A 27,742-nucleotide genomic window follows, 5' to 3' on the forward strand; every position below is an offset into this window, starting at 1 on the left:
ACTAAGAGAGGGATCAAGTTACTTTTCCTAAATATTTGTGCATGCTTTAAAATACATTCTGGTTAAGGAAAGAACTTAAAAGTGTGCATACATATAATTAGTAGAGTTGCATGTGTTTGCAGTGTGGGATGCAATTAGGGCACACCTAAGAGAACACCCTGTGTAAATTCCATCACAGCACCACAACAATCAGGAAAAGTGTGTTGACTGTGATCATGGAGACAAATGACAAGATAAGTGATGAAAACGATGTGTCTCAATGGGACTCCATTCAGCAGTTACCATTTCTTAATTTCTAAATTTTTTTTTCTGGTAAAAGCCATACATTGCAGCTTATGCCAGTGATATCTCTCTCTGCTTCTCATACCTGCAAAGTACACTTATGCTTTGTTAATTTTTTTTCTTTTTCTAGAAATCTTACAGTTTTGTTATCATTGTCTGCAAAGTATGATGTCATGTGGAAAAAATGTAACATTGGATCCTTCTGACTAATATGACTGCATGTTTGCCTTCAACTACAGGAGAGTGACTGAAGGAACTTGTACCATTTCTTCCGAAGTCCCATGTTCCCACAGCTTGTCTTATTATATTTTATAATTTTTTAAAATGTAAAAAAACCCAGCTGCTTAAAAAGTTAAGAATGGAGTCATTATACAAAGCAATTGCAAAATACTCAGAAGTACTTCTCTATAGCTAGAAATCAAAACTCACAAGTAAGAATCAAAGAAAATAAGCATGAAAGAGTAGTTAGGATCAGAGAGAGCCTGAGCACAAACGAAGTCTTTAAATGCAACGCGTGAAGATGAGCAATGGAGGAAGTCAGATATCCAGAGTAATACAAAACATAAACTGAAAATCTCTTTAAAAAGAGATAAAAAAGAGAGACATGTTAAAAGCAGCACAAAACTAAAGCAGACAACAATCTCAATCTCCACCTCACACTTGGTGGTTCCAAGTTTGGGATGTGGCCCATGTGACATCTTTGCCTTAAGAATACCCAGTCCTGTGTTAGCACTCCCTCTACAAATTGTTCCTTGAGTCTGCCTGAGAAGTGTCCAAGAAACAGCACTCTAATTTTAGATGGTGTACAGGGCATCTATCAAATCAAAAACCTGAGTTTGTAAAGAAAAGATGATGGTGAAGAAGCCAGTATGAACACTGCTCCTGAAAAAAAAAAAATAAATAAAAAATTCCTTTCTCAACTAGCTTATTTCTAGTAGTTACTTATTAATATCCTGATCTAATTTTTATTAATGATAACAAACTGATTCTTGTGACTTTGTAAAGGGAGATGGAAGCCAAGCAGAGGCTTTTGTTGAAGCCAAGATGAACACAGGTAATAACAAACACCTGCAAAGCAACACTCTCCTTTGAGAGAAGTTGAACCGCCTGCCCCACCAGTTACCGTATTTCAATTCTTACATATTCCATGCAGTATTCCTTCTCTTCTGCTCTAGCTTCCAACCCCTTTGAACACAAATTGCAATTGCGAGTGGTCATGCATTCACACGTACCTCTGCACTTGCAGATAACACATCCATGACTGTTCTGCTGGAAACCCATCGGACAGATTTTACCACAAGGCAGGTCTGGACATTTCTTACACCGACAGATTTCACAGCCATGCTTGTTCTTCCTAGATGACCAAAATAATTTGTTAAAGGTCAGCAGGTCACTTCAAATAGCTACATGTCATGTTTAAAGCAAAAGCATTCCTTAAAGAAGGGACTGATCAAGTAAAGAAAGTTATCATTAACTGTCACCCTTATGTTCAGCAGGTGTATGGGGTGCACAGGTCTCCATCCCTGGCATGTGCTCCCTCCATATAACTGGCAGAATCTGCATATTGTAATTTTAAGCCATAGCAGATAATACAGATGTATGTACTTGTGACAACTATTGATGATAATTTTTTTTTGTTTTAAAGTGAAAACATAGAAAGAAAACCTTCTAAAACTGAAGAAGTTAGAGGGGTAGGTAAGAATCTGTTAAAATTTCTGTGTTTTTGTAACGTAAATTAGTGTTAACTTTCCTCCTCCAGCAGTAAGTACAGTAGATATCCTCTCTTGCACATTAAATCTATAGATAAAACTATGAAAACATTAAATAAGCAGACAAAAAGCTGACTCAAAGATTAGCATGTGGAATGCCAGTAACCCTATTAGCAGACACAGTAGCTAATTTTGAACTAGAGAAAACCAGAGAACTTTCCAGCAGACAGATTACAGAAAATCAAGAACACAAATACTTCCAAAGCTTCCAGGTGAACCTAGGCAGGAGTCTAGAGCACCACCTAACAGCACCTCTTCACAGCACCATAAACTTGATGCTTCTGAGAACCCTATACTGGAATATTTGCTTGTCTTCTTTTCTTGTTTTCAGAAAGACTGCTAATACCATTCACACTTCAGGCACAAGTGTACTATATCTCTTCATAGAATCATAGAATTGTTAGGGTTGGAAAGGACCTTAAGATCATCTAGTTCCAACCCCCCTGCCATGGCCAGGGACTCCCCACAGTAAACCATGCCACCTAAGGCTCTGTCCAGCTGGGATTGAACACCACCAGGTGAGCATTCACAGCTTCCTTGGGCAACCCATTCCAGTGCCTCACCACCCTTACAGTAAAGAATTTCTTCCTTATATCCAATCTAAACTTCCCCTGTTTAAGTTTGAACCCGTTACCCCTTGTCCTGTCACTACAGTCCCTAATGAATAGTCCCTCCTCAGCATCCCTACAGGCCCCCTTCAGACACTGGAAGGCAGCTATGAGGTCTCCACGCAGCCTTCTCTTCTCCAGGCTGAACAGCCCCAACTTTCTCAGCCTGTCTCCATATGGGAGGTGCTCCAGCCCCCTGATCATCCTCGTGGCCCTCTTCTGGACTTGTTCCAATATTTCCATGTCCTTTTTATGTTGAGGACACCAGAACTGCACACAATACTTCAAGTGAGGTCTCACGAGAGCAGAGTAGAGGGGCAGGATCACCTCCTTTGACCTGCTGGTCACGCTCCTTTTGATGCAGCCCAGGATACGGTTGGCTTTCTGGGCTGCGAGCGCACACTGAAGCCGGCTCATGTTCATTTTCTTATCGACCAACACCCCCAAGTCCTTCTCTGCAGGGCTGCTCTGAATCTCTTCTCTGCCCAACCTGTAGCTGTGCCTCGGATTGCTCCAACCCAGGTGTAGGACCTTGCACTTGGCATGGTTAAACTTCATAAGGTTGGTATCAGCCCACCTCACAAGCATGTCAAGGTCCCTCTGGATGGCATCCCTTCCCTCCGGCGTATCAACCGAACCACACAGCTTGGTGTCATCGGCAAACTTGCTGAGGGCGCACTCAATCCCACTGTCCATGTCACTGACAAAGATGTTGAACAAGACCGGTCCCAACACCCATCCCTGAGGGACACCACTCGTTACCGGTCTCCAGCTGGACATTGAGCCATTGACCACAACTCTTTGTGTGCGGCCATCCAGCCAGTTCCTTACCCACCGAGTGGTCCACCCATCAAATTGATGTCTCTCCAATTTAGAGACAAGGATGTCATGTGGGACAGTGTCAAACTGTCATATATAGGTAGAGTAATTTTCTGCATCTTCCCAAGATTCTGGGGGGGAAGGGGGCATGGGAAGGAGAGTTTTAATGAAGAAATTAAAGACAAAGAGGGTCAAAACCCCTAATAAATTATTTCTGTAAGTCTGTGGATAAATATATTGCTTTAATGAGGTAACTCATTAAAATTAGAAAAATATTTATTGGGAAACTGACAGGTCTCTCATTGATTACTACACCATTAAACGCACACCAGTCCTCCCAACAAAGACAATATATGGGAAGTCAGAACATCTAGAGGAACAGAGAAGAAATAAATTCGGTAAATCCTAGAAATACTGACTTCAAACTCTAGAGAACTTCTTGTGATTTTTAGTTAAAAGGCTGAGGAAAACAGGCACACAATAGGATGGAGAATGGAAAACTTTCTGTCCTGCTATCCATCTATTTTTATCTCCTTTATCTCTATAACCACAGTCTTTTAATTTTAAAAGAAGTGCTTCTTTCCATTAATGTGTAGAGTTTTCAAACAGCGAACTCTATTAAGGTTTTTTTTTCTTTTTAGACAACTGTGAAAATGTTTTGGTTTCTTTAAAGATGCACAAACTCAGATTTCCCAATTATCAACCTCTGGCAGTCTTTAAAAAAAAAAAATTAAAAACATCAAACAGATGATGATTACTCCTTAACTTTCCACTCTTTAATGCACTTTTAATACTTGCTTCCTTAGTGTCCTACTTGTGATTTTGTTTTTTAACGTAAAACCAAAGTTTTACATGGTAATAGAGATCTGTCTTCCCATGCTTTTCATGGTCATAACAGCCTCAAAAGCCACATAAGGCTTGCTATTTTAGAGAAGAAATTGGCATGGTAGCAGTAAAGAGCTGAACAAACGTACTATGTTTTTTTTTCAGGTGTACAAAAGTGCAAGGGAAAGATCATCTCAAAGACAGGTTTCCTAAAGCACTAGCATCAGCTTGAAATCGAAAACTTGCTTTAAAAACATCTTTATCTTACTCCCATCTACCATATACGTCCATTAATCTTTGCTGTCATTTGTAAAATACTTGTCCTACATAGATCACATAGATTTTCTAATAGAACTGTTTTATGCACACTTCAGTTAAAAGAAAAAGAAGAGAAAATTGTGTTTCAGCTAATCTAAGTACAGAAAACATATACAGAAATCTGTAATTTTCCCGTTCCAGCCAATATATTAAATGAGTCATACATACAGGCTATAAATTACTCCTCTTTACAACAAGCAGTGTAATTCTGTGAGAAGCTGAACATTATCTTTTTCATAATGCTTCCTATTTGAAGATGAGCTGTATGGTTCAGTGCCAGCCCATGGAGCAGTTCTGCCTTGTGTGATGTTCTCACTGACCTCCAACAACTTCTCTGAATGGGAGAGGGTACAACGGGCCAGACAGCACACCTTGCACTAGGGAGTGCCTGGGCAAGTCAATACATGGTCCAGAGCTGATACTCTGTGAGTCAGTGTTGGATCAAAGTGTCATTTTATCACATCTAGGACTTCAAATGAACAGTTGCAAATTGCATGATTCAATATTTATACTTTTTAACTTTAACCTGTTTACCATTTTTCTTCCTTTTCACTAAATTCCAGATACTTTCAAATTCTGAAGATCTGTGTTTCCATTTTGAAGCATATTACTTTGTACTTTTAGTCTTATTCAGTCATACAAAGTAAGCCTAGTAAATCTAGGAAATAAAGCCTGTCTTATTATTCTCTTCTTCAACATCATAAACCTTAATATTTTTCTAACCTTCTTATGTGACAGTAACACACTATTTCTTAGACACTGGCTGCTTCCCCCACAAGTTTAGAAAATCACTGGGATTTGTGCCTGAAATTCGTATCCTTTAACATATTTTCCTTGACACTTGATCGACACTGAAAAATACCTGCACCTAGAACCAAGCATCTCTGTGTTTAAAATGCTCTTGCAGCTCAAGGACAAAATTCATAGGCCTTTTCCTAGCCTTCTCAGAAACTGAGTCATAAGTTCTTTATTACAGGAAAGAATTCCAGCAAAATGAATGATTTCATCGATTTCTTGAAATAAAGCTAGGCCCATCTATCTTTTTTCTCTTCAGTCCTCTTTGGTTTTCATTCAGAATATTGAACCATTTTTGGGTAGATAGACAGCATTAATGCAATGTATGTCCACGTTGAAGATGGCACAGACCGCTTTAGATTTCCCCACACAATCAGCTAGATTACTGTTGACACATACCACAGATTTATTAACAATAATCACCTTAAGTGCTTGGGCACAGGTATCAGCAGGGTGATACTCACACGCAAACTAAAGACTCTATAGGTCTCGAGGACTGCTCTCAAAGGAAAATCGGTTTATTAAGGTGCAAAGTGTATTAGGCTCCATGCTTGGGTTCTTATCTTTCTCATCTTCAGAGGTTTCTGCTCTATGTGAACTATGTAGGACAAGTATTTTACAAATGACAGCAAAGATACATGGTCTGGTCACTAATGAGGTAGACTTAAGAAATTACTACCAGTCACATACACTGGAAGCACAGGCCCAGGAATGGAAATTCACTGTTTTATCTTAAAGGAGCATTTGTTTTTTTCTGAAGATTCAGTTTTGAAGTAACAAAAAAAAAAACCAAACAAAAAAAACCCCAAAACCCAAAAAACCTGAAAAACCAAGTTCAGTTCACCAGAGGTTATTAAGGTCTCTACTATGTACCATTTAAAGTTGTAAAAATAACTGTCCACCTTCCTCTAGACAAAAAGCACAGTTTAAAATAACCAAACCACGCAAACCTGCTCATTATGTGAAAGAGCGTATTTCTTCCTAAATCCATGTTGATGGGAAAAATATTGCACAAAAAACTAGAAGAATATACCAGCGAATGCATTTACACAAACAAAACAACTTTGGTAACTATAGTTCAAACCAATCCTCCGCAGCAGCAGAAAAACATTTTTAACACTTCAGTGTGAAATCTACATTGGGACTGCCAGTGAAGAAAACCAATAGTAGTAAACTGAAAGAAACCAAAAACAGAAACAAACTTAACCACTTTAGATACCACAGAAAAGAACAGAGTTAGCTATTTCTGTGTAAGTCCAAAATGGCAATGAGAAAAGATATTAAATAGACCTTACTTATTGTTTTTCTCATAACTTTCAAATAGGCTAAAGCAAATGGCCTTGAAAATAATAATTTTTTATGCTCTTGCAATATTAAAATTAAAACCAGCTTTTCCTGTTCCAAGCTGAATGATATTCAATCACAGAGTAAATAAACAGTTAAACACTTTTTGGTTAATATCAGCTGTCATGCACATACTCCTTAAACACATGGATGAGAAAAATCTTCTCAGATCCTGTCCCATGGCTATGCTATTGACCCTGCTGCAGACAATAAATCATTCATTTATTCAGTCACTCATCTTTATTTCATTCTGCTACCCACCTTCAGCCATCCTTGCTTTTGAAGCCATTGGGCAGAATTTTTGGGAATGAGAAAACTGATATCCCTTTTCTGTAAATTCCTTCCTGTTCTACTTTCTCTCAATGAAAACAACTCCCAGCCACTCCTGAAGTCAACATGCCTGAAGATAATTTTATTAACCTTTTAATTTTAAATTCTTGCTGAACCCAGGACACTCTCCCATATTAAACTTTGAGGTTTGGAGAGAAAAGTGAAGTTTGTTTTAATTTTTGTTATCTTTCATTCGTTTTGTCTTATTTCAATACCACCACTCTCATGAGTGCAAAAATCTGCTATTATTTAACCAAAAGGAAGCCTACTTCTGTATCTCAAGTAACAGATACAGGATTATATTAAATGGTGTTTACTTTGTTTTGCCGGACTGCTATTATGTGGGTATTTTTAAATTACACTGGGAATGCCTCAAGGATACAACTCAAGCATTTTTTCTAACTTAGAAAAAAAGAAGTGACTTCATGTTTTCAAGGGAATTTCCCCCTCCCCCCCTTTTTTTTTTTGAGTATTGCAAGGTATCTGGTTTTATTTTCAGAAATTAAACTGTTATGAAAAGCAGGCAGTAATATGGAATGGATCCATCAAAAAATACAATGCATAATACATATAGAAGCCACCAGCCTGATTGCTAAAAAATTTCTGTGATGAAAAATTTGACCAGCTTTTGTCACCCGTTCCATAAATGAATAAATACCACAAATATTTCCTTACATGGAGAAAGAACCCCAGCAACAATACAGATTTTGAGCAGGCTTATAAAAACTTAGATAAGAGACAGCAATGTTCTGCATGAATTGTGTAACTATCAGAAATGTCTCACTAAAACTAGTCTGCTGTCATATTAACATTAAAAAACCTCCTTGAAATACTAGAAAATCATTTGAATAAATGGCTATAAAATGAAAGGGTACCACAGTAGAACATGCAAATAGAATTTCAAAAAGCTACATGCAAGAGACGTTACTTGTAAGTAGCTTTTTCATCTTGTTCGTCAAATATTCTTCAAACAAAATTTAAGCGTTGCTTTGCCTTTATAATCTGCTGTTGGTTTTTTAAGTTGCCATTTCTTCATCTGTTGATCAAAATCCATTTTGAAGAATACTTTAATCTCACATCAAGTGATGACATTTCTATTTTCCTACATGTTCCTCTGCTTTGCCACAAAGCAAACACAAGCATATGCCTCGATTTTGCGTATTTTCAATATGTACAGAGATTGTATTAAAGATGCTTTCAGAATGAGAATACGTACAAGTATCCAAAGGGACAGTACTTGTCACATACAATGGGTTTGCACTTCTTAGGCCGCGGTCGACACTGACAGATCTCACAGTTGTGGGCGTCAGTCTGGAAGCCAAAGGAACACTCCAAGGAGCAGCCCGAAATGAGGCCAGTGCACAGCTCCTCCCCTGCAAAGGACACATGCAGGTTATCACAGCGTGGAAACTGGTTATACCAGACAAATGCATCTTTAGCAGACCAAATCTTCTGTTCCCTTCTATTTTGTAACTTTTTAAGTACTAGTAAGCCTTACCTTCAGACTGTCCTAACTTTAAAATATGTGTCAGAATTCTCCAGTAATGACCCAAACCATATGAGCAGACACTACATGATGTCTTCCATTCCAGTCAAGAACTCGGGGAGTACTACCTGGTACCCTAAACTAGGGTTTATGAATTAAATGCACGGCCAAATGACTCTAACATCCGCGAATGTTGGCCTCCAGGAAAAAATTTAAATTAAAGTATATTTTCCACATATTATATGGGTTTAATAGGTTTCTGGTCAACATAGAGCATCTTTATTTCCCCTCTATTTATTTTAATAGAACTGAATGGGATATATTAACAACTTCCATTCTTTATGCTGTTTGCTGTGAACTGTTTGGTGATTAAGACCTGCTTGTGGATTGCTGACATCTCAATTTCTCCAGCACAGAGAAGAATAATGGTCATTTCATTCACTCTCATTCAAATTTATTATTTTGAGAATGTTCAGTTGCTTTTTGTTCCTCTTGAAAGAAGAAGGACCAGGAAGACAACTCTTAACATGCTCTGGGATATAAAACTCATTTGTTGGTTGCAGAGGTGAGAGGAAACAAAAAGTTATGATGATTTTTGTTACACTAGGGATGTGAAACACAGGGCGGGGGGAGGAGGAGGGGAAGGTAAAGGGAGGTGTGTTAAGAGACCATTATTACAATAGCCAATATGAGATCAAAATAGAAAAACAGGAAAATATAATTGAGCTTCTTCAACAGAAGATTATGATAGGTAACATCCAAAAGGCTGACTTTTAGAAAGATATTTAAAGGATGACTGGTATCCTGTTAAAACATCCACACCACTACAAAGCGCTGGTTATACAGAGAGCAGCTTGAGAGTGCTTTCATGGTGGAATTTGGGCCTACAAGTGCAATGCAACATTAGAGCCTTATCATCCCAAACAACAGTTCTCAGTTTAAGTAGGATGAAGATCATCAGGTTCACCGCTCCCACTACTCTGGTCTTACGCAAATGTGGTGTCTGAAGCAAAAAGGGTACAAGTTGTATTGTCATTCAGAATACAGAAAAAGAAATGGCAGATCCTTTCACAACCTCTAGAGGTTTGTCTTTGTCAGCAGAGTACCAGTGCCACAGGATTTAAGCATTTACTCTCAGACATATCTAACCTTCACATAGCAACAGAAATCCTTACCTCAGATTCTTGATGTGCTCAGAAACACACACACAACAACCTTCATGAAGTCTTAAAAGTTCTTCAAAGGATAGATTTCAGGCTGATCCATCAAGACTACTAGGTCTTTTAAATACACAACCACTAATGCTGATTTAAAAACATTATAATGCAGAGGAAACTCCAATATTCTTCTCTGGTAAAGACCGATGTATGTGTAACACTAAGGCTTTCTTTGAAGCAAGTTAAAATAATGAGATTGCTCTTTAATTCATGAGCTTTTACACTAGGATGCTTGTATACAATTATTGCCTGAAAGCATAAAGTAATAAAATTAACTAAACTTTTCATTATGCATGACTTTATAAGGTAGTCATAATTTTAAAGTTAGACTTGAACTTCATAAGAATGTATGGAAAAGTCACCTCCACTGGAGTATCTCCAAAAAGAATTTAGCTCAATTATGACCTTGGATGTCATGTTATGAAGTTCCATGTTGTGAATTCCATGTTATGGAAGTTATGATAACTCCTGGAGATGTTCTGAAATGATCAAGTGAATGATCCTGGAATTACACCGGTTGGATTGATCAGAACCATTCATTTTCTGATGCATACTTTGTCATGGATATGAAGTGTTTAGGTGGCTGTCCATAAACATCAGGCTCATGGAAGACAGGTCAAGGAACAAGAAGGTGCAAATGCAAAGGCAATGGGAAAATGAACAGACATCTTAAAAGGTGAAAAAAAGAGCTGGAAATAAAAATATCTAAAAATAGAAAAAACAAAACCGATTTTTTGAATTGGCATATATTTGACTCAGATTATGTGTTAAGGAGAGCTATCAAAGTGCAACACCCAGGTCTGAATATGAAATTAGGAAAGATGGTAAAATAACGGTTGCTCAGAATCCGACAGATTTTTCCTGCAGTTTTTGTTCTCAGTATTATTCTCTTCTGCACTGATTGCTTTGATTTGGATAGTGAAACTGCTTCCAGACATGCAAAACAAATTTGTTATGTGCAAAGTTAATAAACTGTAACTTTAAGTTAAAGGTGTCTAAGACAGTGCTATAAAAGCAGGAAGACGGTGTCTCATTCCAAGCAGCTTATGGTGTTAAATATACATAAAACTCAGTGACCTGACATATCAGCCAGAAGATCCAGTCTCAAGGCAGTATCTTCCTTGCTTAATCCTCTGCATAGTGAGTTACCTTCAAAAGAACTTTCACTTTATAACTGGCCAAGAAAGAAAAGCTCTTCAGAGCCTTGGGATGGATGACTAACCACCACTGCCACCAATCTTAATAACAGACACTGAAGAGCATACCAAAAAGTCATCAAAACAATGTACAGGACAAGCTTGCTGAAGTCAACACAGACCATTGTTAACATCTGAACTTACTAGTGTTATGTCAGTACTATACAAAGAAATCAGAATAATCTTCACAGACCTCTAACTGACAGTCTTTCTAATAAGTTGCTAAAAATGATGCCTTCTGTGAAGATGTTTGTTACTAAAATTAGTATGTTATTGTATTTCTGATGTTATGACATTACAAGCTGTGGAAATGAGATTTAAATTTTCTATGAAGAAATTCAGTATCCTGAAAACCAGTGAATTCTGATCCGCTTTCACATCTGACCTGAATTTCCCCTACTTATACATCATTAAAAACACAACAACTAACAGGCAGTCTCAAAGTGAAGTACAATCTGGTACAGATACACAGCTTATCTCTGCTGTACAGGCTTGTTGCAAACACTGGACTAGTATATTAAATTGGGTATATGTGTGTATATATATATGTTTTTCAGAAAACAGTATGGGCATTTAAGATTAAAAGGTGAATCAAATTCACTTTATGTAATTGTCAACTTGAAAATATTTCTATAGCCTTAGCTATAGCTTTAAGTTCGTCATAAAAAAAAATCATCATAAATTTATTACGAAAGGATAAGAAAAAAGATTTTTCTGCCAAGGTTTTACATTTCAAGTGACAAATACATAATTCATTATTCTTTAGAATAAAGAGAACTAGTTCAGGAAATTCAAACACAATGAACTGAGGAAATTTACCACATCAAAATGTTAGCAGTTTTTTGTTTAGGGGCATTCTCCACCTCTACGTAGCTAAATTTCATAAGGAACCTGCACCCAAATCACGGAACGTATTTGCAGAGAAGAGATCCAGCTCTAGCTGGGCTAACGAATGCTTCAAAAGTATATCAGGGTTAATCAGGAAGTCTGAAAGGAGTGCATAAGAGGAAACATTTTAAAAGCTAATGTAAAAGGAAAACTACCTTTCAAAGTTTGAGAACTGCATTAGGCATCTGCACGGTACTTGAAATCTTAACAGAATGGGATCAAGCTTCTGAACACATAGTATAAGCTATCTTTATTTCTCTGACTGATCACCTAGGGAGCTAACTAATGGTTAGATAGGTGGTAGATGACTAAACCAGTGATGAATAGGAAACCAATTAAAGAGAGGACATCTTTCATTGTCCTGCTTGGGGAAATACCTGGCTGGGGAGTAGATTTCTTCTATGCCAATAGTAGAAATATGCTCATTAATTTTTCCTATGAAAAATGAAATGTCCATGAGGTAATGTCAATACAGAAAACAATCCTCCTACACAGGGTAAGAGGAGGGCTTAGGGGAATAAAATAGTAATAGTGGGTGAAATATAATTCTGGAAACACAGTAGGTCATGCTGGCCATAAGGAATAAACAAGAACTTGTGCTACAAACTAGAGTTCAGGTGCAGGATATTGGTTGATCTCAGAACGGTACTGATGTGATATGACTTTAGAAAAAGATGAATGTGACCCTGAATGTCTCAGGCTAATATAACTGTATTTTTACCACAAATACTTAGCATTTTAACGTGAGAATAGACATACGCTGAAACATAACATAAAATTCTGTGAGAGTATTAACTGCATGAACTACAGCAGAAGGCTAGGACAATAATCAATGGAAAGGCTGTTTGTCCTCAGTCAGTGGTATTATTAAAATAGCCTGCTGCTAGGAACAAATACTCACTCAAGGACAAACACAGAGAATACTTAGAGCAGTGAATCCATCCCACACAAGACCATGCAATTTTCTTTTCAATGTGTAATCATGACTGCAAAAGCTGCAGCAAAGTCAGTGACCAAAAGATCCATGTTTCTAGTCAGTCCTGACTAGACCTCACTACACTGGGAAATAGTGTAGCTCTAGCAAATACTTAATTCTGTAGTTTGCCACACATTATATATGCTGACTTGGATATAGGGATTTCAAATTACTGGATTCATTTGGATCAATCTAATAAGATGCTATTGGGAAAAAAACCAAAACAAAACAAAAAACAAACCACAAGTAGAAAGGGAAACAACAGTTGAAGATGAACTGGCCTTCCAAAAAACATTTGTGAATTATTAACAAATATGAGAACCAAGGTTTTTCAGCCTGGTCACTGTTACCCAAAAATTCCTTCTAAACATAGTGAGTTCTTTCTCAGCCTTTCTTCATCCACTCACAGTTTCATACTGACTATAATAATGCAAATATCAGAGTTTCAGAAGAGCATGACAACTGTTTAAGAGGAACCTGTTTGGGATACAGGTGATGGGACAACACTCTGAAGCAGGAAGTGTTGTCTTAAGAAGAGATGATTATCAAGCTAGGGTGAGGCCCTACATTGCACACAAACTACGTGGTGTTTTAAAACTCTTTTCCACTAAGTTCTTGTTTCCAAAACTAATACCAACTCTTCTTTTTGAAAGACTGTCAGATCACTGTAAGACTGAGAAGGAAAGAAAGGTTATGTACAAAATCAACATGTGAAAGCAGTTGATATATGGATGTCCAGGCCCCAACCTGCAAACAAGACAAGAACAAAATTCTGTTCCAGGATATGCAATGTTAGCAAATCTTTGCATTTGTGAGGATTCACTCAGCAGTTGTATACTTCGGATACAACGCAATCTTCTCCTCAAGTATGGTACCTCAGATACAGTGTATCTCAAAAGGAGTCACAATTATTTGTGAATTCAAACCATCAAATATGTGTTTTATTCCTGATTTCAAAGTGCTCACATGTCCACCTCCCATGAACCTATCAATATTTAGAGTGTTATAAAATATTGCTCAAAAATCAAACTGAAAAGAAAACAGAATTCAATTCCGTGAATTGCATGTTTAGGTGTAAGAGAGGTCTTCTGTTTGAACTTCTAATAGCTCGATTGAAATTCCAGCTAACTCTTATTTAAAGGACAACTGCTTGATTTCTTTCTTCTAGCATATATATATGACATATAAGAACTCTAAGCTCTTAAACTGGGACATTTATTTTTCTCCGATTTATTACTTTCCATGTGGACACACTGATCATTGTACTGTGAAGACTGGAAGTCATCTTTTGTCTAGAAACTTTTGAAAATGCATTTTAGAGATGCATAGCCTGTTGAAATACTCTTAGCTGTCAATCCTCTAATTCACAGATAAAAAATAACTGCTAGACAAAATTAACAGATACTTGACATGAATTATGTCAGTATTTCAACTTGGCTTAGGCTGGTGTCCATTTTTTTGACAATCTGCAGCGTGGCTACACGAAGCTAGCTACATACCTTCACCATCATTATTTTCTTGACGCTGAGGATAGATCAAATCAGGAGAACTGTTTCACAGTACCTTTATAATTAAGCACTCCTCAGCCGTCCTCTCGGTGTGGATTGCTACTGCTCGTTAATCTTCAGGGGTGGGGATCTGGGGAGGCAAATTTATGAAGGAGAAAACTAGGTTACTTATTAGTAACTGGAATTCTCTGAATATATTGCCTCCACAGATCCACACTAACCCTCCCTCCTTATGTTAGAATTAACTCACGATTCACAATAGCTGGATAGAAATGAAGGGACTGGGCACTGTGATGCTAGAAAACCCTGTTTAAAAAAAATAATATCATGAGTCCATTCAGGCAAATTACCCACCTGGATACTTGCTCTAAACAACTCTAGGATTCATATACCACATGTGACTTCATGAAAATGAATTTCTAGCTGTGATATCTCAAAGGTGAAATTACTGGAAAATGACCAAGCTTCCATAAACCTTCTACCAGCACATGAGGGTGTTTGGGTTTTTTTTTCTTCACAAGTTAAGAAAAATTATCATCTGCTTCTATTGCATTAGATATACTGTAAGCATTAAGAAGCCCAATATATTGTTGTAATCTTCAGAGATACCCAGCAAACACTTCTATCCTAGTGAGAAGATAGATAATATTTATTTGGCATGAGTAATTCATCATAACTCCACCCACTTCAGGGAGCACTTCTGCTATCTTCCACATGTGTACTTACAGTTAGTATTTCTATTTTACTTAGAATATGTACTTTTTCCAGATCTGAGACTAAAATTTTTAAGAAATGTCCTTCATCCCAAATTTTCTATGGCTCTATTTCACTAACTTATGTCTATTATATAGTATCTATTCCCTTTGTCATCACTGCAGAAGGATAATAAGGCATCTATTTTCTGCAAGGTCTACAAAATTATTCCAAAATTCAAGATGCACTCTCCTTGCCCTAAGGGAGACTACCTGGACTGTCTTGGGTGCTGTTTATTTGATGTTTTGTTTGTTTGCTTGTTTGTTTCTCTCCTCATGGAATTAGTTGCCAAATGAAGGTAACAATGGGAGATAACAGTTGCTAAAATAGAAAAGTGTTACCTTTATTTTACTTTACTATTTACAGGAATTTTGCATTGTCTCAAGTGCACATTTTGCGTGACTCGTCAATGTGTGTGATTACTTGTCCCACCTTACTTCAAAAATGAAATAAACATAACAGATGCTTATTTAAATAGACAAAATTAAGAATGAATTCTGAAGTGTTCAGAACACATCCCTGAGTATGGGTTACTTACAGAAATACAGTAATACTACAAAGGAATAAAAGGTGTTGGAACTAGATGATCTTTAAGGTTGCTTCCAACCCAAAGAATTCTATGATTCTGTGAATAAAATACTCAAATTTTGTCTGGAAAGAGTGAAAGGTTAGGAAAACGCACCCCAAACTCTAACTACTGAATGATTAACACATGCACAAAAAGGAGGAGTTAGAGACGCACTGTCCCACTGTAGTACCTTTAATCATTTTCTTACGCTTTTTCCTATCATGCCATAAACTTTCAGAGCCTTGACCACTGCTATTCATGGAAGGCCCATCAATGCACTTACCTAGCTTTCCCCAACCTTCCAATCTGCCTTTGAATATCTACACAACTAAACTAAGTCCCACGCTGCCAAACCCAACTTCCATGTCAGAATTCCACCCCGAGTCATCAGCTATAAAATGGAGAAGGCGTGACTTGCCAGAATACTGAACTCCATGCTGCAAATGTCCGCTAGTATTGAGTGAATGACAATATCTCCTGGAATATATTTTCTTCTCATTTATGGAAAAGGTATCAACACTTTTCAAAAACATTTCTGTATTTACATGGAACAGGAAAAGGAGGTGGTTTTACATCTAGAGGAGTCTGCAAACACATAACATGGTAAGATTTCTAATTTTTGAATAGTAATTTTGTTTGTTTTGACAGACAAAAAAAACACAACATGAAGTGGATGATGATGTACAGGGATGCGCAGAGAAAATGACTCATCCTTAGACTTCTACAATTGTGTCTCTCCACAGGGAGTCTGGAATTAATGAAATTGCCTAACAGTTGCATCTTGTAAAATTTTACCAGAAGTTGCAATTTACTTAAACAGCAAAGCTGAGCCTTCTAAATGAAGCAAACAATTTTTAAAATGAATAGCAATGCTCTAATTTAATTCCATTTTAGTGAGATATGAAAGGATAAAAAAAATAACAAAGCCATACATGCTCTTGGCTATACCCTGAACAAGACTTCATGTTCAATTCGTTTGGGGTAAAACGCTATAGTCAAAGTTGCAGGAGAGATTTTTCAAGGCTTTTTTCTTTTCTACAAATATAATACAGGGAATAAACAAGGCCAGATAAGGTACTGGTCCTCACTGCAGACTTTCACTGAAGAATGACTGAGTGTCCAGTAGACAGCCATCAGATTTGAAATCCTATGTTACTGCAATCAGCAGGTATTTTTCAATGTGCCTGTTAGTCTCTGGAGAAAGAAAGACTACAAATAGCTGATCACTGGCCTTGTTTTATTCCCTTAATATACTCCTTCTCCTAAAGACTTTAATCCAAGCAAAGGCCTAGACACTCCAAACACAATAGCAATTGCTGCACCCTACAAGTAACAATTTTTTGCTTATTTACTTTTTTCTATTTATTTCTTGTTCTTGTACCACCTTACATATTTTTGTTTGTATTTCTTGGTAATGCATCTAATTTGTTTCCTACTCTCTTAGTTTTATTTGGGATATTTTTCCAGCAATTCTTCCTAAATCTTGGATTACACTTTTTTCCTTTTATCCTCATGTAGTGCTGCTGCTTTGGCTTCTATACTCTCCCAGTCAGTATGATCATTCTTTCTCCCTTATCATTTGTGGTTCTATCTCTACTCACTGGAACTTCCTCCATGTATCCATCTGTGCTCACGTTTTACTTAGTGGTAGTTTTACCTCCTTTGCCTTGTAACTTTGGTCTGCCTCTACTTTTTTTTTAATTTTATTTTACTTTAAAGTGTGTATGTTTTTACAGTGTTTTTACAGCACGTTTTTGCCTTCACTGCAAAACCAAGAAGAACAATAAAGCATGAAATAAACTGCATCTATTAAAATAATGTTCTAGAAATATTATGATTTGCTTCTTTTTCCCTTCTTCTTCTGTAGTTGGCTTGAGTCAAGGTGGATGAACTTGAAACTAAATTACAATAAAGCCAAAAGAAGTTTCATGATATTGCACTTAGATAATTACTTCAAATGAACCTGTTATACTGATTTCTGGCTACAGGAATGTAAATGAAGGTAACAATGAATCACAATTTACAGCTTCAACTCTATGTTCTCCCACTTTATCATTTTGCTTTTATTTTGGCTGGAATAGGCTGAAATATAATGAATCTTCAGCAGTGACATCTAAAGAGAAATTAGCAAAAAAGGAAACTTTGTTGGAAAGAGATTAGTAGAATTAGGATATGACATCTTCTAATGGCAATGTGGGCCTCCTTTACTCAGGCACTTTGAATCTGATTTAGTTGAGCAGCTTAGACCAGCAAGAAACAAGAGGTGCAGTATAAAGATAGTGATGTTCCCAAAAGTCCATGTGAGCTAAAGATAATATACTTTCTCATGTTCTTAGAAAGTCAAGATGCAACTACACTGGTTTGGACATGAAAGTATGTAGGATCTTAAAACGCAGAGATCTAGCAACAGCATATTTGACATAAAACTCCTTTCCTCTCAGTGCTCACACACCCATTTGTCTAGAGCCCTGCAATCGAGAGACATTACTTGACGGAAAAAATCTACTTCTGTCATTTTGACTGATAACCACTAAGTGATGAAGACTTCCAAGCTGTTATTTTTCTTCACTTTTTTAGAAAATAAATGTTTCTGCTCCCTGAATGACTGAGATTTTTAAGCAATCAGACAGTTTGCTACTACAAAATGAAAATAATTCCAAGCAGATCTGGCAAGAGAAAAATTCCCTTGAATAGGATCTAAGCACTATTTAATCAGAAACACTCCAAACAAGAACAGAGACTTCCTGGGATGCTGGGATGTCTACATGTGCAATCTGCTAATCTAGGACAGAAAAATGATCCTTTGGAGTGATGGGTCACCTTTGCACCAAACTGGAGGGAAGGACTGCACATACACACACACAGATGATGAAGTTTGTCAAGTACGTTCATCTTCTTGTTTTTGCCAAATTCACCAATCAATTTTATAACAATAAAAAAAAAAAAAGAAAGAGAATCAAATTACAATGTTAAAAGTAGAACTTAACATTTCCAATTTTGTCTTAGAAACTAAGTGAGGCTTGTATGCGATAGCACTACTACAGAAAGTAGCCCTTTCCATGAATATAAAGTGTAATCAAAGATATTATTTCTGTATTACTATAATGACATTATTGCTTGCTACACGTTTATTTCTTATTAAAATATTTGGTCCTTTAGCTTATGGAAACAAAAAATACACATTTCCCCAGAAAAGAAGTTAAAAAAGCCAGGACAAATCCTTTCCTTGCTCCTTAAGCAAAACACTGACCCAAGCTTAACACTCTGTGCCAATAAGAATTTCTATTTTGATCAATAGTCATATTTGTTTAGACGAGACTAGGCAGACTGAAACCAAAAGAGGAGGAACAGTGTAAAGACTTCAGTTGTGAAAGCTTCACAGGCTACAGGGAAGATGCAGAACAACAATGAAATTAAAGAGCATTTAAATCCACTCCCAGGCTCGGCTGGAAGGCAGTGCGATGTATCCTGCAGCTGAGACTAGCGATCTCAGACTAGCACAGGTGTCCTTTTTTGGGCAATTCCAGCAGCCACCTGACCTTGCTTTGTATTTCATCAGTAAACATTGAATTGTTAAGGAAACACGTACAGAAAATACATTTTTGCTGCTTCACTGATACACACAGAGTTCTCACATGGCACAATGCTTTTCCTTGGGGAAGAAATAGATGTTAAAGCCTGCATACATATATGTGTGTGTATGTATATATATAGTACTCTAGATAGGATTTAAGAATATGCTATATAAATAAAATTATATATGGATATGTTTGCATATACTGCACACAGTCTCACCCTCTGCCCCCTCCCCCCACCATATAATTTTCAAACATTAATCCTCAAAACCTAAATTTTGAGGGAAAAAAGCTGAGTTGAAAATAGGCTGTTTAGCAAGGGGAGTTTTTGAAGTGCACAAACCTAGATGCTCTTAAACTCTTTACATACATAGAGGAAAACGAAATGTGGAAGTCTTATCAGACTTGTCAAAGCCTGAATGAATACTAACTCCCAAATCATAACCTTTTCTACCCAGCTGTTAATTTTTACCCATAGTCAGATGTTTTATGTTTTCCTCCCAACATATTTCAAGCAAGCAATGTCAGAAATCAGGAACTTATTCTTTAAAGATGAACAACTATAAGGCACACGCATACTAACGCAACACAATCAACATTATTAATGGAAGAAACAGCATACTAGCATTTCCACATACCGCTTGACATACAAGGTAGAAGCTACTGTATTTTTGCATACTCACTAGTTTTGCACTGACAGATACGGCAACCATTTTGGTCCAGTTTGAAGCTGTAGATACAGTCTTTTTCTGTCAAAGTGCAGTTCACCAGAACCTCACAGGTGGGTGGACCTATTGTGATGTATGTGGGTTCTGAGGGCGAGAAAACATGAAACAAATAAATTTGAGATTATTTGAGTCTATTAATAGGTACACACAGTGAAACAGTGAAGAGAATAACCTTTAAGTAATTTTGCTTCTGATTAATGAATATTCTTGGTAATTCCAAAACAATTCAAGAAACAGACTTTCTTTTGAAGTGATGTACATTCATTACAAACACTATAATGCCACATAAGGCCTCTGAAATACGGAAACAGGAAAAAATACTATGTTTTTTATTCACTACGAAATCAGCTTTCCTGCATATGCAGTTTAAAACTGAATGCAAAATATGTTTTGCCCGCTTTTCTCCTAAAGCATTAAATCAAAGCTTTGTGCAGATTTTCTTTTCAATTTAGAAACTGAACAGAGCTTTCTCCAAAGTGCAGATGATTGACCATATCAAGCTGCAAATCAAAGCACATGACCCAGTAGATCTTTCTCTGTGTGAATAAGATCACTTCTACTGAAATTTAAAGCAGAAGAGACTCTGAATCCCAAAAGGGAATGTAAGATACACTGCGTGTGAAAGACCTCTGGAAACCACGCAACATGTCGATTCATTTAAAACATCACTTCTTACAGTATACTTCTGCAGTACCACACTATGCTTTTCACAGTTGCATGCCTGCTTCTCAATGAGCTGCAAGTAGAGGACAAAATTGCCAATTATCAGGTATTTATGGACAGTATACTACTTACTTTTGGTCAGAAATTAAATATGTTTGAGTATGAAATTTGTTTTAATAGTAGTCAGAAACATGAACATGGTAGTCAGAAATATGAATGTGGTTTAGTATACAAAGTTGTTAGAATAAAATAATAAGGAAATAACAAGGAACCTCAACACCACCATCATAAAACATGATACAGAAGGAATTAAACACCTGTCTTTTCCTGAAGGACTTTTGCTCTGTGAAACTAATTTAGTCTATCTTCTCTTTTTCATAGAACAAAATCATATAAGAACCAACAAATTTATAGTTATGAGCATTAATATTATATTGAGCATTTAGTAAACACAGATTTCATGACTTTTAAGAAGTAACTGTGAGCTTTCATTTCACTGTTTCAACTATTTGAGTTTATCCTTTTCTTCCATTTAAAAAAAATGAAGACTTAAAGGAAATTATATTTGAAAAAAGGTCAATATATGTATTGATAAATTGTGAAAATATGATGAAATGATATAGTAACGACCAGGGCAATAAACCATAACATGTATGCACACATACATATATATATATACACACATATATATACACATACATACATATATACACGCATAACAGCGTGCACATTTTCATGGATCGGAGGTGGCCATACATTGCCACCCCTCATCCTCAAACAAAATACTCAAAAGGCAGATTCTGCCATCCTTAAACCCTAGTCTTTACTCTCAGACTGAAGGTAAAATACTACTCAACACTGATTAAGTTGTTAGAAGCATACAGTGTTATCTAAATTACAGATTTCTGTGCCTATTGGCTCCACATCCACCAGGCAGCTTTTGCACTCATGCCTTCCAGTCAAGTGAAAATTATCCTATTACAAGAATGAGCTTTTCTGCTTTCATTGTCTTTCACAATTTTCAGCTTTCATAGCTTCTCCCAGCCCTACTTTTCCCTCCGCAACAGTTTATACAATGGATGAACATTTTTAATCCTTTTTAAATTATGTCAGCTAAGTACAGATTCTGGAGGGGAAAACTCCATGAAAGGCACTACAGAGCGACATTAGATGACTTCAAACTTATCTCAGAGGTCACGGTTCAGATTCCTCACTTTGCTGAAAACTTCAAAGTAACATTTGAATTCTGCTGCTTGTGTAATTTTTGTAGGAAAAGCAGCTATACACTCTGTACGTATATAAAACTCCACCAACAGCTTTGTTCAGAGACAAGTGGGACATACGCATAATGGCATCTGTGTCTCTGCAGACCCCTCAAATCTCTTCTAATTCAAATTAAACCTTTTCTGGAGTTTTTGTGAAGAGTTTAATATAGATTACTAGGTTGGAGGTCAAAGGAGATATATTATAAATTCCTCTTAATTCATCATTTCACAGCTTTGCACATGTGGCATGAGAAAGCAATGTATTCTAAAATTTATGGATTCCCAAACTATAATCCATTTAATTTCAGTGAACTCTCTGTGTTTGTTTTCAAGTTCACTCTGTAAACTGACTAAATGATATTCATATTAATATTAGACATTTGCAACTTCAACAAACCATTAGTTTGGGAATCAAGAACATATTGATATAGACCAATAATTTGATATATTCCAGAAACTCCATTAATTAGTCATGCCTGTTTAGAACTCAAGAGTATATAAACTAGTGTCTCAAACAAACTGATTTACAGCATCTGGTGCCTATTCTGAAAACCTCCTTTCCTACCTCACTCCATTCTCTAGCCAAACTAACCTAAACATGCAAAAGACCAAGATGTAAGACTTACTCTGAAGCTACATTCAGGTTAGTGGTCAGCCAGCCCAAACCCTACACTCACAACGACAAAAAATCCACAGTAATGCACATGCTCACTAGCAGCTAAAACCACTACAAATCATATGAATCATTAATGTTACCCAAAGCAAAGTTCACAGACAGTAACCCAGGTCGGAGAACTGGAGAAGACCATGGCTTTACTGTCTGACTATAGAAGAGTTATGTAAAAGATGTAGTTAAAGAACTGACAAAAACTCACTGAAAGTTGCAATGCAGGTTAGTACTGACTGATCCACTTGGTTATAAACTAAACTTAGAGAGAAACATGAATGTGTTTCACCTCCATCACTGAAGTTCACCCCTCAAGATAACTTCTCTGTAATTGCAGGTATAGATTATTATCTTGAAAAAAAGCCCCAGCAGATACGTCATGTGTTTTTCATGGTGCCTCTTCAAACCTATACTTCTGTGTTTTGATGCTCTTGTGTCTTGGACACACAACCACAAAAATTTTTTGCCCCCTTGATATATTCAGTACTGTTATTTCTTACAAGCGACAAAATTAAACTGTCATTATTTTAATTTGAAGATTTTGTTAGTCCTGTTCATTGTGTTTTATTATTCTGCCACCTCCCACTTTTGTGTCTGCTCTCGGCATCCTTAGTGTTTCCAGACAAGCTTACAAATCTGTTTTTTCTCCCCCCTGTCCCTAAAGGTAAGCCCTGAGATACAGTAATTTTATATGCATGCCTGCTTCTCAATGAGCTGCAAGTAGAGGACAAAAGAAATAACTTCATTCCCTGCCCCCACATGTACAAAAATGCAGTCAGGAGAAGGAAAAAAAAAAAAAAAAAAAAAAAAAGGGACCCTCCCCCCCCAAAATCAGCCCTTTTCACTTCGCTAGACAAGATTCAACAAATACAGCCAGCTCTGCTCTGCCAGGCTTCTGGCTATTTGAATAGGCGAGCAGTAGCTAAGCTTGAAAAAGCATGTACCACTGCATGATCACAGCTAAGCCTTCACTGCTGCTCTTGGTAGAAACAGCAGAAGGAAGATCCAGGGCACAAACGGGTGGGAAAAACAGTGGCTGTTTCTGTTTGTGTGCTTTACCAACAATAAAACTATACTGTAGAAAGAAAGAGAGTGAGAAGAGGAAAATAAAGAGAAGGGGATTGAAGAGGGACTAGATGAAAACTGGATTTTAATAGAGCACATTTTGCTGATAATAGATGTCAAGTGCTTATATACAAGGTTAAATGCACATTTCTATTAGAATGCCTTAATTCCATATATGTTTTCTGAGCCTGATATTTTCTATGCTGAATTTTAGTGCAGAGGATTAATTTGTCTGCTGTAGAGGTTTTTTTTTTTATTTCTCTTTCTAACTTTGGAGATTTCATTTATGTAATTCTTCAATTTTAGAGACAACTAAAATAAATAAAAAATATTCTCCCAAAGGCTGGTACCAGGTTGAAACATTATACCCATCCTCCTTATCATACCCATATAGTTGTTCAAAATCTGAACTCTGGCCATTGAATTAGCATTAGAAAACAAAGAGGGATTACACTTAACTGTACTACTGCAAAGCCACATGTATTATGAGAACACCAAACACAGTTTTGGCTTGTATGAAGGACAAGAGAAAGCAGAGTCTGCAGCTGCAGGGAAGTGATGCTTCCCTCTACTTAGCACTAGCAAGCCCACAGCTGGAGTATTGTTCAGCTTTGGGATCCTCAGTAGAAATGAGAGACACACTTGAGAACAGCATAGTGCCACTAGCTGCCAGGAGAGGCTGAGACCAGGGCTTGTTCGGCCCAGAGAAGGGCTGACCAAGATGAAGGAGGACATCCTGCTGCTGCCTACTGCCTACAGTTACCTAACTGGCAGGTAAGAAGACAACAAGGTCTGGCCCATCTTGGAGGTGCTCCAGGCTAGGATGAGAGGTAACGAACACAAATGTGAATATGAGAAATTACAATTGGATAAAAGTTGTTTCTTTTTTCCTTTTAAACCACATGGGTGGTCAAACTAAGAGAGTCCTAGAGAGATTGTGGGACGTTCACCTTCAAAATGCTCAAAACCTAGTTGGGAAAAGGCCTTGAAAGATCCTGCTGTCACTGGACCTGCCAGAGCAGGAGGTAGGACTAGAAAAATTTCTGGTGGTCCTTTCCAACTTGTATGAGTCCATGAATTTCACTTTCAATAAACTTGGGACATTTCCTCTGAAAGCAGCAATATCCTTGATGGATCCTGATCAGGGAACTGAAATTCAAAGATAAACATTTAAATTTCTGATGATTTCTGTATGCTTTTGACAAGCACTGATTACCTTCCTTCCGCAGTACAAGTACATGTTTGCCTAACACTGTCTCTCTGAAATGTACTTAAAGACTTGAAACGTACCTTTTATTCAAGAAGCAAAATTTCTTCCAGGCAGTTATAACAGTAATTCTCTCTGAAGTGTCATTTAGTGACAGCCGCAGCCACCTTTAATCAGTCTCTTTCTCCTTTTTCCCTCCTTTAAGTTCATACATTACCCATGCTTCACCTCTTGGCAAGGCATTTTTATTATTATTATTACATAAAAAAACTTAAAACAAGCTCTTCACTTTGTTGTATTTGGAGTGCAGTATTTTAACTCAAAACAGGTTTTGTTTCACGCTTTCAGTAATACCATGTGAGGGAAGTACCTTTCCAGGCTTTTCCAAAATTGGTTTAAGTAGGGAAGCAACTATTATGTTCTAAGTTTCTTCATGTGCACATTGTTAAATGTACTATTGTTAAATGAATTTAAAAGTAAATAGGGAACTTCTATTGCTGCTTCTGACTGTTAGAAATCTGGATCATCATGTATCTTAACCCAAAATTACTAGAAATGCAAGTGGACAAGTGTTTTACATTACTAAATCATTCCAGTTTTGAATTCCATTCATAAATGTTGTCTTGTCAATACAGAAGGGAAAAAACCCCTACCCTTATTATAACGAAATTACTGTATTTTTCCTTGCCATTAAAGTATGAGGACAGTAGGCACTGTACACCTGGGCTCAGTTACTCTGATTTAAGCACAATGATTAACTCCAGCTAAGCAGACACAGGAGGTCTGACTTCTTTTCATCATCTTGGTGCTCCCAGGGCAGCTCTACTCAGTATTACTCTACACACACACGCTTGAAAGCCAGCAAGTTCTACCAGTGTTTGGTGTAAAGTGTCCCAAACATATCACAGTATTATTTACAGATACCATAATAACAAACTACCACACAGTGTGGGTTGACAGCAGTCCATGTATATATATTCACAAAAACAGGTAAATGGAGGACGTTTTGGACCCCAAAGCTCCAGGTGTTTTATGTATATACAGATGCATGTTTTTCTTGCCTTGTGGGTTCTTTATATACACATTTTATATATAAATTTACCTGTATCCACATAAAAACAGCATTTCCAGCCAACTTCACAGTAACAAAGAATTTTCAATTTGCATCATAGAAACATGTTTCTTTGAAACTATAAAACTGTAAGCTCTACAGATATACCACTATATAGAGGTTGAAAATTACCTTTTGAGATCCTCCTTTCAATACCCAAACCACCATGGATTTCACCAATTCCATTTTAAGACTGCAAACTACTGCAGTATCTACTTTTTACAAGGAATTTAGGAGCACAGGCCATAAAAAAATCATTGCCAAGTGAACAATTTTTACCTTAACAGGCATTTAAACCCACAAAAATACTATTTTGTATTTTATTTGCATTTATTCAATATATGTATACTGACTTTTACTGGCCTGCTTAAAAACAGTTTCAGATGTTTGTTTTCATAGTTATATTACACAATTACACTATATTCTAAATAAAATTATTTTGAGGAATTATTTGGAGAATATTGCTCATGCACTGAAGACAAGGTTCCTTGTGATTTCTTCCCATGTATAATAAAAAATTTGGGAAAAAAATTGCAGAAAACATGCAAAAAAGCATTTGTATTTTTGAAAGGCTACATCACAATCAGGATAATTTCAACATACAAGTTCACACCAACAACAACACATGAACTTTTCAAACACATCAAACTAACTTTTATGCAGCACAATTAAGCCACCACACCTAAAAGCAATCCTAAATTTAAATGTGAAGACTATGTAGTCACAACAAGAAGTGGGACTGTATGCTTCACCGCTCGGTGTTGCAACTCCCTAGGCTCCTCTTTCATATTCCCATTTTGCTAATGTGAACCAGTCCATAACTTAACTACCAACAGTCAGATAAAGCAGGTTAATTCCTTATGCACATTATTAAAAAAGGTTGGAACATGGAAACACATTTTCAGTGTATAGCACAGGGAAGCTTTATGTTCACCTGTAAGCATCACAGACATAGGTATGCTCTCCCTACATTTAGGCCAGCAGTGCTGATGACAAAACTCACCCACATTTCCAGAATAAATGAAAAAACAAATTAAAAAAATCCAAATTTTGCCCATTGATATTTTCAATACTTCTAGCAATAATTAACTACTTTTTTTAAGGAGGGACAACAGTGAAAAACTTTTACAGAAGTCACAAATTCAGAAGATAACTCTCTGAAGTTTGCACCACATTTAATTTACAATTATTTTTCACTCCAGAGAGGGTGACTAATATAAAATAACAATGCGCTTAGATTCTGCAGTGATTCGTCTTGGGATATTTGGAGAAGATGTTAGCCATGTGCAAAGAATAAGCTGAACAGGATAGAATTTTAGGAAGCCCCACATCTAATCAGGAGCATGAAATGAAAACCTCTTCTGGGGGAGGAAGGAAAAATGAATCAAAATCATGTTCTACACATGGGTAGACCTCTAACATCAATAATAAAGAACATGCCTACCTTTGGGGAAAGGGAAATAGCTCCCTCTCCTGTAGTATTTTATAACACAAGCTACCTCTAAAATGATTAAGTTCTGATCCTATGAAACCAGCACCAATTGACTTAAGGAAACATAGCATCAGTGCATTTAAGCATTTACTATGAAAATTAAGAAAAAAAGCACAACTGAACAGAAGTCTAACTTTTACCCACGCTTTATGTGGTAAGTAGCTAAAAATTGGTCCTGAAGGGTGTGCTGCTCAACTGTCTTTCCGAGTCTGCATACTTGTTTTAATTCTGTCTGCTGTCCAAAAAAGTTAACTGCAGCCTACTAAGCAGCAGCATGTGTGTTTACT

General features: G+C 36.8%; 1 protein-coding gene across 1 annotated transcript in view; it reads right to left on the reverse strand.

The window, feature by feature from the left end:
- CRIM1 (cysteine rich transmembrane BMP regulator 1) overlaps nucleotides 1-27,742 on the reverse strand; it is a 183,775-nt gene that overhangs the window by 20,752 nt on the left and 135,281 nt on the right. Inside the window, exons 8-10 of the mRNA XM_080614768.1 lie at nucleotides 19,941-20,069; nucleotides 8,307-8,463; nucleotides 1,515-1,636 (exon numbers count right to left, since the gene is read on the reverse strand). Coding sequence (XP_080470894.1) covers nucleotides 1,515-1,636; nucleotides 8,307-8,463; nucleotides 19,941-20,069 — 408 coding nt within the window. The remainder of the gene's footprint in view (nucleotides 1-1,514; nucleotides 1,637-8,306; nucleotides 8,464-19,940; nucleotides 20,070-27,742) is intronic.

Source organism: Psittacula echo (assembly GCF_963264785.1).
Source record: "Psittacula echo genome assembly, chromosome: 4".
Classification (NCBI taxonomy): domain Eukaryota; kingdom Metazoa; phylum Chordata; class Aves; order Psittaciformes; family Psittacidae; genus Psittacula; species Psittacula echo.